The 12,421-nt window shown below is 32.8% G+C and overlaps 2 protein-coding genes across 2 annotated transcripts; both read right to left on the bottom strand.

The window, feature by feature from the left end:
• Positions 1–625: 625 nt before the first annotated feature.
• On the bottom strand, positions 626–5,179 carry LOC100250545 (uncharacterized). The gene is made up of 3 exons (XM_019216841.2): positions 4,180–5,179; positions 2,945–3,132; positions 626–1,641 (listed from the first exon to the last, which is right to left on the bottom strand). Exons 1-3 carry the CDS (start codon positions 4,808–4,810, stop codon positions 1,153–1,155), a joined length of 1,308 nt encoding a protein of 435 aa, XP_019072386.1. The 5' UTR covers positions 4,811–5,179; the 3' UTR covers positions 626–1,152.
• A 359-nt stretch (positions 5,180–5,538) lies between these two features.
• On the bottom strand, positions 5,539–6,630 carry LOC104882519 (uncharacterized). Its single transcript, XM_010666188.3, has one exon. It carries the CDS (start codon positions 6,313–6,315, stop codon positions 5,803–5,805), a length of 513 nt encoding a protein of 170 aa, XP_010664490.1. The 5' UTR covers positions 6,316–6,630; the 3' UTR covers positions 5,539–5,802.
• Positions 6,631–12,421: the final 5,791 nt, after the last annotated feature.

Below are 12,421 nucleotides of genomic sequence, written 5' to 3' on the forward strand. Positions count from 1 at the left end.
TCATGTATATAAATTTATAAATTACATAAACCAATAAAAAATAAATTTTTAAGAATAAAAATTTCATAAATAAAATTTAATTGTCTTATTTTTAAAATTCTATTATATTAATTATTAATAAATTTTTTAATATTTTCATAATAATTCAATAATAAAAGAGGCATAAAATAGTAAGTAAACTTAAAAACAATTAAAAAGAACCTCATACATGTATCATTCATTTTATGTCCTTAAATACATACCAATTGGATAAATCATCAACAACAATTTTCCATACTTTTCTGATGGATCAAAACCAAAAACAGAAGGCAAAACTAAGATAATGACCAAGATGAGATCTAGAAATTTTACATTGGAACTTCAAAATTGAAGATTAAGGCAAGCATATAAAGACAAGAAAAAACATTATTAAGGCAAGATGGTAGATGGTGATCACGATGAAAGTAGGAGTAGAAGCTTTCTTCAAGAAAAAACATTAAAAATACAAAGACAAGATAGAAAAGAAAAAACCAAGATGGGGAGGAAAAAAAAACATGAGGATATCATATCACAAATATATAATCAAATCACAAAAAAAAAAAAAAAAAAAAAAAAAAAAAAAGAGGATATCCAATCTTGATGGTGTCGGGCGAACTGTCTTCAATCTTGATGAATTCCAATTATAATAGTTGGCACAAATGTGAACCTCATCTTTGGATATGCAATTATCTCAGGCTAAAGGAGTCTCAATTACAATTGGCTGATCCATCCTCAGATCTGCAAGCTGATTTTGCCATCAAAAGTCAAACCTTACTAATAATCAGCTATTGCATCCCAATTGGGAAGGCGAATCTATGAATTGAATCAAAGAAGCTTTCATGCTTTTAACAACATATATTGTCTCAATCAAGGATTTTTACAGGTAACCAGACGACAATCCTCACACAATCAATCAACACATAATTGCTCTATGAAAACTTGATTTGGCTTTCATCATGCAAGAGAATATGCTTCAACTTCAGTCATGGAAGCTCAGTAAGTGCTCTGACTCTTTAGTTCCCATGTCCATTTATCATACGACTGTACAGATCCATCCTTTGATGGGTCAGCAGAGCCTTTGCTTAGCTGAATTGAAGCATGGGTTTCTTGTAAAAGCATCACAACCCCTTGAGGCTACTTGGATTTTATAGGTATAATACAATCATCATCTTCAAGATCACTGAAAGATACATCTTCTTCATGTCCCACGGGGATGACAGTTCTACTGTAGGCACCTAATTCTAAGATTTCATCCTCCGGCCAATCATCCTCATCATCCTCGTAGTTCTGAATCAATACTTTAGAGGATGGACCAGGGAGAAAATCCTTGGTTCTGACCTCTGGCTTTTCTTCAATGACAGACTTATCACTGATTTGAGATTCGCTATTTGCAAGCGTGTACTTCTCAGTCTCCAAATCAGTTGTCACAGGGAAACTGACAGGTTCCAAAGCAAATGTCCTGAATGGCATGTTTTCAGAATGAGAATTATTGGTGGAGGCAGAATCCTCCTGATGTAAACTAGTGCTCTCTTTTGAATAGTAAGTGCTTCTTCCGGACCAGTCTGGTTCTGGCTTTGTTTTCTTTTGTAGTTCCTGCATCCACATTGCTCTAGCTGCCACAATCTATGAAGCAATAGATAATTTTAATCAGTCAGTGTGCATGAAAATAAGAGTTTGAAAAATAAAATAAAAAGTAACAATACCCCAGAAGAACCATGCTAACGTTTATAGATCCAGATAGTCTATAAACTAAAGAACTGACAAAGCATCTCTTCTACTAGGCAGATTAGAAACTTTACAAAATAATAAATGATAATGTATATCGTACCAAGTGCCACCAAATGATAGTTCATTTGGTGTACTACTGAAAGAAAAGAATCAATATTATCATCATGAGAAAAAAGAGACCTTCAGTCTTATTATAGTGCAAACAGCAATGTGATTCGCTACTAAGCATCAATCAAGCGTCAAAATTCTATATTATCAACAAAGCATGTCAACAACAGAGACTATGGATCTGTTTGGAAATTATTCTTAAAAATAGTTTTCTAACTTAGAAAACATTTTGACAAACTTTTTAACAGAAAATAGATTTTTTGAGAATTCATTTTGCAAATAGTTTACTTTTTAGAATAAAGTTGAGGTGTTTTTCATATGTGAGTTTTTCTAATAAGAATTTTGTTTCTGAAAACAATTGCGAACTATTTTTAAGAATATTCTCAAAAATTGTTTTTTGAAAGTTGTTTTTGAAAACATTATCAAACAGGCCATAAATGTTTCAAGGAATACTCCCTTCATCAAGTGATGCAAAACAGTAAAAACAAATTTTATCAATTCATTTTTAAAATTTAAACATCTAATAACTTGAGTGATCATAGTTTAGACCAAGTTGAGAGCAAAAAATTGTACAACTTGATGTTTTGGTGTTGAACTTCAAATAGAAGGTGCATTGCGCATTCCATGTGCGCGAGGAAACATTTAATTAGGCCAAAAGATATTCGGTTCTAATGAGCTCCATTCAAAGTTGGAATATTGAAGTCTGCAAGGGGTTATAAATGGGCTGATAACTGTGACTAATTAGTAACTTTTAGTTTACAAATGTAACCATATGTAGGAGCTATGTTAATTTTTACAGACTGAAGTGAACTTTTAGGACTCAGAATTTGGGTTACATGACAAATCCTACTTTGCTTTATTAAAAGCATAACAGTACATTTCCATAAATACCATAAACTGATTCCATTTGGAGGAAAATTTAAACCAAGCTTCAAATCTAGAGCTTTGGCCTCAACAGAGAATAATGAGAACATTGTTTGAACCTATCAATCAGCAGTGGCTTAAAATATCACTAAGTAAACCCATTTCAAGAAATTTTTGTGGAATAAGCAAAAATGACAAGGATGCTGTGTAAAAAAAAATGACTTACCTGAGGTGTTGACAAAAGCTCTGCATCTTGTCTATTAAGTCTTGAATGCAGGAGAACAAAATAGATCTTCCAAAAATAGCCCTTGCTCATATGGCTAGGACACAGTTCAATACGGAGAGCAGCTAATCTAGGTGCAAGATGTTCAATGGCCAAAGCATGATCTTCCTGAGCGTCGGACATGTCAAAATCTAAAACAAAGAAAAGAAAGGCACATGATTACAGTTCAATGCAAGGGTTCATGATATCCATCCTGAGAGATACATGGTACACAATTTTACAATTGTTCAAGTAAAATTTCCTTATAAATTGTAACTTATGCAATTCATGCTCTTGTAAATGACTGAGGATACTTCACCTTTTTCAGTATAAAGACATAAAGGCTGCAATTATCAAACATCGTATATTTTCCTAATAGCTACTCCTAAATCACACATACATAAAAGACTTTCCCCTATACTATACAATTAATGTTGTTGTTCACAATGATGCTATAAATCATGCTTCTAATAGGAACCCATTTCTCCTCGCAAAATAGGTAGATGAATGTTAACTCCAAATATGCACTACACAAAATGCTTTTACCTTAACTTGTCTTGGCTAATTATACTGGAAACCACCGTTAAAGATTCAAAATGCCATTCTATATGTTTCTTATATTTTTAAAATATGATATATACAGTGGACAGTTCTATATATGCTGAACATCCCAATGTGACTGTCACCTAGGCGCAGTCTAGGCTTCGCCAAATTCGCAGCTTGTATCCAAATGCCCGATCGCCTAAAATACCCCAACACAAAGAAACAAATTACCACTAGTTTGACAGGACGACATCTGAATATTAAAGATCAATGGAGAAATCTACATTTGGGAGATTAGAAGTAACAAATTCATAGAAGTTCAGGTCCTACAATTTGCTATTAGAAAGAACAATATCTTTGTGGTTGAATGGTATAAAATCTTTAAAGGAATCAAACTAGACACCCTATAACTAGTCCAATGAACCAAACATATAATCAAACATTGCGTGTACAACACCCAAAATCTTATTTCAATTTCTATGGGTACTCAATTATCAACACCAACTTAGTATATCAAAAAGTGATAAAGCTTTTACCAACACCAAACATTTGGATTGCTTCAATCTTTACCAGCGTAAATAGGATGTCAATGTGTCCAATACAAGGGTTGCGAATTATAGAATCCATTAAACTAACAAAGCCAAAAAAAAACGTACCATCCAGGTCGTCTTCCTCCTCCAAAGGAAAATCCAACCAAGTCTCAGGATGATGCGCAATGTTCCTCGCGAAAGCCAAAACCTCCTCGGTGATCCCAGGGATGCCCTCGAAATCGTACTCCTCCACCGAATCCCGGCCGTCCGATCGAAACGGCAGAAAATTCGAATCCATCTCCGAAATCTCTGAAACCGCTCTATTATTCGATGGATTCGAGATCTCTGGCCTGAATCGTCCCCCGATCCCTGCGATATCGTCGCGGATACCAACGGAATCGAACGTCTCCTCGTCGGAAATTTCACCGGAAACGGACTGATCGGAGGGCTCGCATTGTTCAAGATCGGAGATTGATTCAACGTCGTGAGGATTAGATGGCGCGGAGGACTGTGCAGGAGGAGGAGGAGCAAGAAACGAGGCGACGCCCCACAGCTGACGAGTTAGGGTTTGTTTGAATTCGGTGAGGTCTTCTTTGACGCCTCGGCCGTGTTGATCCAACTCTGGTTCCTCCGTATTCTTTTCTTCTCTGGTCTCAGGGATGGTTGTGTCGTCACCATCATCCTCACCTTCACCGTCACGGTCATCGTCTAGACGGAGAGAGTTGGCCAGCGATCGAGCCAACCATGACATTTCCATCACGCGAAAGAAAAATGACTGACGGATCCCGAGGGTTAAGAAAAAAGGTTAATTAATTAATCAATTAATTAATCACGTAGGAGGTCCATGCAGCAGAAGCCCGGGAGGAGGGACATCGCCTTTTGGTTCCGCACAAATCCACTTCACATTCTCGTTTAGCAGAAATTTTTATACGTAGTCATTCAAATGGCGGCCTAACTAAATAAAATAATGCATTATTGATTTTTATTTAACAATTAATAATAATAATAATAATCTTGCTCTTCTGAAATGAATCTCGCACAATATAATCTAAATATAATTCTTAGTTTCAAGAATTATTTCAAATTTTATCATAAATTTTGACAGTGAGCGCACTAACTAGCGATTTCCATTTATATATAGAGCTAGTGCTAAGATTCATACCATGTAGCAAAACCTAATCCAACAATCTCGTAAACATAGAACATTGTCTGAATTGGTTCGGGCTTAGATCTTTGGGCGGGCTGAGCCTGCAAAATGGGTAGGCCCAATCCATTTATTGAAAAACAAAAAAGTTGTTTTGTTTGGGCTGAGTAACCGTCATTTTGCCTAGTCATTTTTTATTGGGTCGGATTCAACATTACTTTTTTTGTTTTTAAAGCTTCCCCAATGAATTGATAATTTGGCAAAGTGGGTTATCCTTCATGGGCCATAGATTTATGCTATTCTTTTTCATTTGGTCAATCATATAAATTAAGACGAAGGAATAAAGAAAAGCGAACCACGTTTGATCCATTGAATGGTAATTTGTCTTGAGACATTTGGACGGCATTATTATACATCAATCAATCAATCATACCAAAAAAGTTGATTCACAACTTTTAAGGCTTTATCAGGATGATCTTCTTTTCTGCGAAGACTTTCCACCGTCATCCAAACCTGCTACTATTACAGTTTATTGTTTTCTCCTCATTTCAACCCCTGTTTTCCCGCTCATTCGCATGAGAAATCAAGGGAAAATAGATGGGAAACTAAAGCACGGTGCCTTGCTCCAAGGCAAATAGAGTTCCAGGACTCAAAAATGGAAAAGAAGGCCAAGCAGAAGACGGGGACGAACAGATTTGAAGAGAAGTATTGGCCATTAATGAATCATCACAGAACATCCCAGGTAGCAAATGGCCATAGGTGGTGGTCGGCGTTGCGGCTCCTTTTGGACAACCAGAGAGCAGAATCGGCTGGGTGATATTATCATCAGATTGTAGAAACGATGGCACCGGCAGCGGTAGGGGAGGGGGAGCCATGCTTTTGAGACGCTGAGATTTGAGCTTCGGTGCGCCCGTGAGCCGCTGAACCACCTTCCGGAAGTTGGTGGAGTTCACCCTGTAGACTTTAGGTGGTGGCAGCTGCTGTAATATTCCAGTTCTTTTCCCTGGTTTTGGCCGAGGTTTACGGACTGAATGAAGGGACTGAACCGGCTTCACGGAAACAACTAGAGAATTAGAAGAGGATGATGACCACGAGGAAGAATAAGTGTAAGAATCCATATCCGCTGGTGGGGTAGATTTGTTTGAACTGCGAGGCCATAGGATATATAGAAAATAACATAGAGTAGTGGCGCCAACGTCTAAATGGTTGAATATTCTTCGTATACCAGATAGAAACTGGATATTCTATGAATCAAAATAAAATGTTGTAAGCCGGCGGCGCATTTGGGTCAAACTCGATGGAATTCGCTCATGACCAGAAAAATCTAGCCATATGAGCTCAGAAGTTTATGGAATTCTACTAACCCAATGCCGACACGTTGGCATGAGTCCCAATATATCTGATGCCGGCAATTTTTTGTAGTCTTCTAGATGGACAAGGGCATGATTGGCAAAATCGTGGTCAAAATGCTAGAGTTTGACCAAGGGTAAGAGTCATGTATCTTCAATGAATCTTTTCTTCATTTTGTTGACTTTATGTGCAGTTTCAGGTGTTAACCCAGGAACTGATAGAACGTACGACTTCAGATAGTTAGAATGTCGGCATCACGAAGGAGCTCTTCAACTGTTCAATTGATCTAGATTGGTAAAGCCTCTGGTCATAAATATCTAAGTATGCCAAAGAAGTTTGGAAATACTTTCCGAAAGAACATGATCTAAAATTTTGGTATCTTTACCTCAAAGTTTGAAATTTCTTTTATTAGAATAGTTTATTTTAAAATTTATTGCTTTTTTTCTAAGATAATTTTTTGTCTTAATGGAAAAAATATTTTTTTCTTCTTTTTATTTTTAATTTTTAACTTTGTTATTACTTAAATCCAATTTTTTATCCAAATCAAACCAGAATTATTTTTAGATATTTTAGATTACTATTGGTTTAAAAACAAATTAAACAACCTTAAATTTGTGCTATTTAAATAAAAATAAATTTATTATAAATTATTTTAAAATAAATTAGAAATCATATGATATACCATAAAAAAATAAACATTAATTTAAAATTTTTCTAACGTTTTCTTAGTAACCAAACTTTTAAGTAAAATTCTATAATATTGAATGGAGGATTTTTTTTTTTTTGAGTAATTGGATGTGCAAGATTAGATCTTAACCATCTATTTTAAACTTGAACAAAAAAAAAAAAGATAATTTATTAAATGAATAATTAGTTCTTGATTTCCATTCTTTCTCTTCTTCTTTTACCTCTTCTCCCTCTGTTATTTGTCCTTAATTCTTTCATTCTATCTCTTTCTTCCATTCTCTCTCTTTAGATTCATCATACTAATGAAAGATATCTCTCAACCCAAATCCTCGTGTCTTCAATTGCTTTCATCATCATCCAATCCTTCGAGTTGATTGAATAAGAAAATATTGTTATATATATATATAGTTTTGTTTTGTTTTTTTTATGATTGATTTTTTATTAATTTATTTTACATACTTTTAAAACCATTTAGAATAGAATACCATTTCTCAAAATTAGGCTATCAGAATTAGGTACCTCTCCTCAAGATGAGGCAACCAATGGTCCGAAGACAAACTATTTTTGGTAAATGAAAAACATAAGCAAAGTATGGTAACATATGTCTTAGTAAAAAATAAACAATGTTACAAAAAGCAAATAATGTTCGAATTCACACAATGAACAATAATCATGCACTTCATTTTTAGTTTGATTTCTTATCGATTCACACCCTGCACTTTTCTTGAATATTTTTCTTCATTATGTTTAAATTCATACCCTCTTTAAAATTTTCATTTTTTTTATTTTTTAAAAATTATCAATATTTAATCGATCCACCTTTAAAAGGCATTTACTTGATTAAGAGGACGCCATGAATTTTCTCCCTTATCCAATTGAGGAAATTACAAACATCTCTCATGCAGATACAACATTCTCATTGTGTTCCTTAGGATTGCCCTTTTATGGGGTCAAACAACCCCCGTATCGGGTCGAGGATCGACTTTGATATCAATTATAAAGACCCGCACCTAACCGTATACATATTGTTTATTCTAGACCCAAAGGAGTTTTTATGACTTTAAAACATGTCTATTTGATTGAGAGGGTTTACATATATAGTATTAGAAATTTTATTCCCTATCCGATGACATCACATAATCAAATCATTTCCATATAAAATTGAAATTACAATAAAAGAAATTAATAATACTTTTAAAATTTTAAAATTTATAAAAGTATAAAAAATGTGAAGATGGTATAAAAAAATGTAAGTATGATCACATTTTTCATACTCTCCTCACATTTTTTGTATTCTCTTCCCATTTTTCATAATGCCCCACCTTCTTTCATACACTTTTTTAAAATTTAAAAATTATTAAAAAAATAATATCTATATGTTATCTAATCCTCTTCATATAAAAATTGAAATTACAATAAAAAATAATGATACTATTTTGAGTTAATAATAGATAGATTCAATATTCTAATTTTTACCAATAATTACATGCTCTTTACATATCATAAAATAAACAACAATTATTCTTTTTAAAATTTTTATTATTGCTTAAATGGAATAAATTTGGATAATCACTTAATATTTTCCCAATGCAATCACTTTAAAAATGATTTGTTCCAAAATCAATTTTTTTCTATATATATAATCATTATTTTCTATGTATATAATTAATTATAAATAAAATAAATTCTCTACCTAATATGTTGTAAAAAAAATTATTCTAAAAAATAATATAAAAGGTAGAAGAGTTTTTTGCCCAAATATTTTTAAAATAACATAATTTATTTATTTTTTCAAATATTTATTGCACAAATTTTATATTTTCCATAATCAAATCTACAACTTTACAATGTCTTAATCACAAAAAAAAAAAGTCTTCTATTATCTCCATTCACCTCCACATTCTCAAACCTTCCCCATTGAATTTTGCAATGTTTTAAATTTTCCGTACAATTTATAATTTTAGTTTTGATTAAATTTTATTTTAATTTTTTTACCATATTTAGAAAATAAATTCTTAAATGCTTGTTGTATTTTTTTTATAGTATGATTAGATTGGTACATTAAATTAAATTTTTAACAAAAAGAAAAATCAATTGTAAAATAGTATTGGAACGTGTGATACATAAGATTCCATTCCTTTAAAATATAATTTAATCTCTTGGTGAAGTGTGGAATAGGGTTTTTTTTTTTAATTTTTTTTTTTTTTTTTACTTCACCTTAAATTCTCATATTTCGTGATGTTCGAAAATAAATTAATATGCTATCTTTCCAAAATTAGAAAATTGGCTAATAGAACCTAATAGTCATTATCTATCATTTAATTGAAAATTTCAAATTTGTGAAGTAAATTCCATTTAAAAAAAATAAGTTATTTATTTTTATTTGTTTTAAATAAGTGCATGAAAAAGACAGTTTTGGATACTTCGTTTTCTTTGAGAGAATGGGCCCACATACAAATTATCATCCCAAAAAAGGGACCCACATGATAGGGCATAGAGTCAGTGCATTTAGGTCCCTTCCAAGTTGGTTACCTAATATATATTAAGCAAATCGTGATTTTGGTCAAAGTGTTTATGATGACAATTTGACTTGTTAGTTATTCAGGTATTTTTCATGTCAGGGTAATGAATTAGATTAAGAGATTTTTCGTATTATTTAAAATTAGATAAAATTCACATTTTTTTGAGTTGGATTGGGCTTCTCACCGCCAACATGGGGTTCACTCCAACCCATGAACCTTTGTTCTAATACCACTTCTGATAGAGTTTTGAAATATCATTTGAAAATTAATTGGTTTTTTTTTTAAGGATAAGTTAAATCTTTTATAATATTCGACATCACATTTTATAGGTCTGTTCTAAGAATCATCATTTAGGTGACCTATTCTCGAACTTAAGAATGACATTATTTAATTGTTTGAGCTTAGAAAATTGAGAAAAGTAAAAATAAAATAAATTTTCTTTTTTAAAATTGTGTTGGGAATTGTGAAAATAGTTTTAAAAAAAATTCAAAAACAAATAAGAAAATAAACTCACATTAAAGATGTTATGTGATAACAATATAAATGGAATATGAATGATATATATATATATATATAAAGTTAATGTGAATAAAATATGATCTCGTGAATATTTGAAATTAATTATTATCTTAAAAATATTGCATTACATTTTTTAAATAAAAATGCATTGATATATTTTTATATTAAAAACTAATTTATTTTAATGGATTAATTATAAGTATATTATAATGTTTTATTATATTATTTTAAAATTCATAATATTAACATGATCATAAAAAAGTAATAATATTATCCTTTATAATAATATACTTCATAACATAACATTTGTAATATTTAAAATTTTAATCATATTTGTTTCGCTTTCTAATTTAGGAAAAACTCGAGACCAAACTAGTTTTAACAAACTATAATTTAAAAATTGTTTTCGCTTTTCTCAATGAAATGCATATTTAAAAAGAATGAAATAAATGAATTTTTGCAATCTTGTTTCAAATTAATAAATTGCTTGATATTGGTACATGTTTCAACTCCTTCCTTTGTCTCTCATTTTATTGGGTCAGGTTGGGTCAGTCCACTTGAACATTCAAACCCAATTTCAATACGAATGATTAAGAAATTAAAATTTTTAAATTGTTTCTATTCTTTGCTAAATGTTTGATTTTACTTTTTACTTTCAAAATTTGGGGTCATGTTAACCTAGAAAATGAGAGCATGCTATTACATTTTATACGTTCACCACATTTGTATTTGAAATGCATTTTGTTTGCGGCTTTATGAAAGTTGGTTCAAGTGATAGTGAGATACCACTGAAAACATCCAGGGGATGAATCGGAAAGTAGAGTTGCTACTAATAAATATAATCGGCATTTATATCAGTGGAGTTGTTTGATAGTCCCTTTGTTTGGCCCTGTCAGGATTTTCGAGTGGGATGAAAAAGATAATATTGTTAATCAGATTTTATTAAAGTTTCAACTGAAGTGAACACGAAGCAACTATTCATCTTCATAGGATCTTGTCTCTAGTTTCAGAATAAATAAAAGTCCATTATCTTGACAGTCAAGGTACCCAAACAAACCCAGGCTAGCTGCCTATGCAGGTAAGCATTTAATATATACCAATGGATCAAAATCAGTAACACTCAACAAGAATAAAATAAGCTTCTTTGCGAGTGAAAAGTGGCTTTTACATCATGATACCAGCTTCCACTTTCGAGGCAGGTTGAGGGTTTTAATCACTCTGTTGAAAAGGAGGAGGCTGGCTTGAAAAATCAGGCAAATTCAGTCTGAATGGTCAGTTTGTAAGGAAAAGCTTTTTCAAATTGAAGGTTTTGGAGAGGATTGGACTGATCTACCCAGCCTTAGGCACCAAAATCACAAGCCTTGTCCTCTAGCAGCAATTAGCGTATGTTTTGAAGGCTCGAGTAGGACCAGAGTGGGGGAATCATTTCCAATTGGGCACTTGCCAAGAGCTTGGAAAAGAATCAAAAGATTCAATTCACGTGGACCCATATGCCCATACAGTTGGATGGGAAAGGCATGCAAGTTCATTGAGGCAGGCAAATAACCCACCATATTTGGAGGCCAACTATGTCATTCAAACCCAAATTTTAGAAACTTTGAATGCTTCTTTTTTAAGCTGTCTAGCATCTTCATATGTTGGGGTCTCATTCAAAGATGCTGAATTGCTAGTCACCATAGACATTTTTTCCACCCCTCCTTTTTAGGTAGCCAACACTTCCCTTTCCTTTTTCCCTTCTTTCGTTTTCCACAATGCCCAAATGCGTGCGGGTTCATCATGAATTTTTCACAAGTAAAGTAAAACTAGAGGTGACATTGAAACAGGGGAGCGCGGTGGTGGCTTCAACTAGAAGGAGACAGGGCTGCAATGCCCCTGCCCAGAACCAAAATCGACCCAAACCTGAATCTGATCTTTGTACCAGGGCTGCAGTGGCATGTCAACTAAAGGGATAGATTCAGATTAGGCGTCCAGTCCCATTGAAATATTTTAGTAGAGGTTTGTTGGCTTGAGCTCAGGCCCCAAACCAGTTAGGAGGATATTGTGGTAATTGTAAGATGGGAGTTTTATCATAAATTAACTTTTATGGAGATTGCAATGATGCAATGATCAATGATAAGGATTGCTCTCCCATCGTGGTGCCACTAAT

Source organism: Vitis vinifera, chromosome 18, assembly GCF_030704535.1.
Source record: "Vitis vinifera cultivar Pinot Noir 40024 chromosome 18, ASM3070453v1".
Lineage (NCBI taxonomy): Eukaryota > Viridiplantae > Streptophyta > Magnoliopsida > Vitales > Vitaceae > Vitis > Vitis vinifera.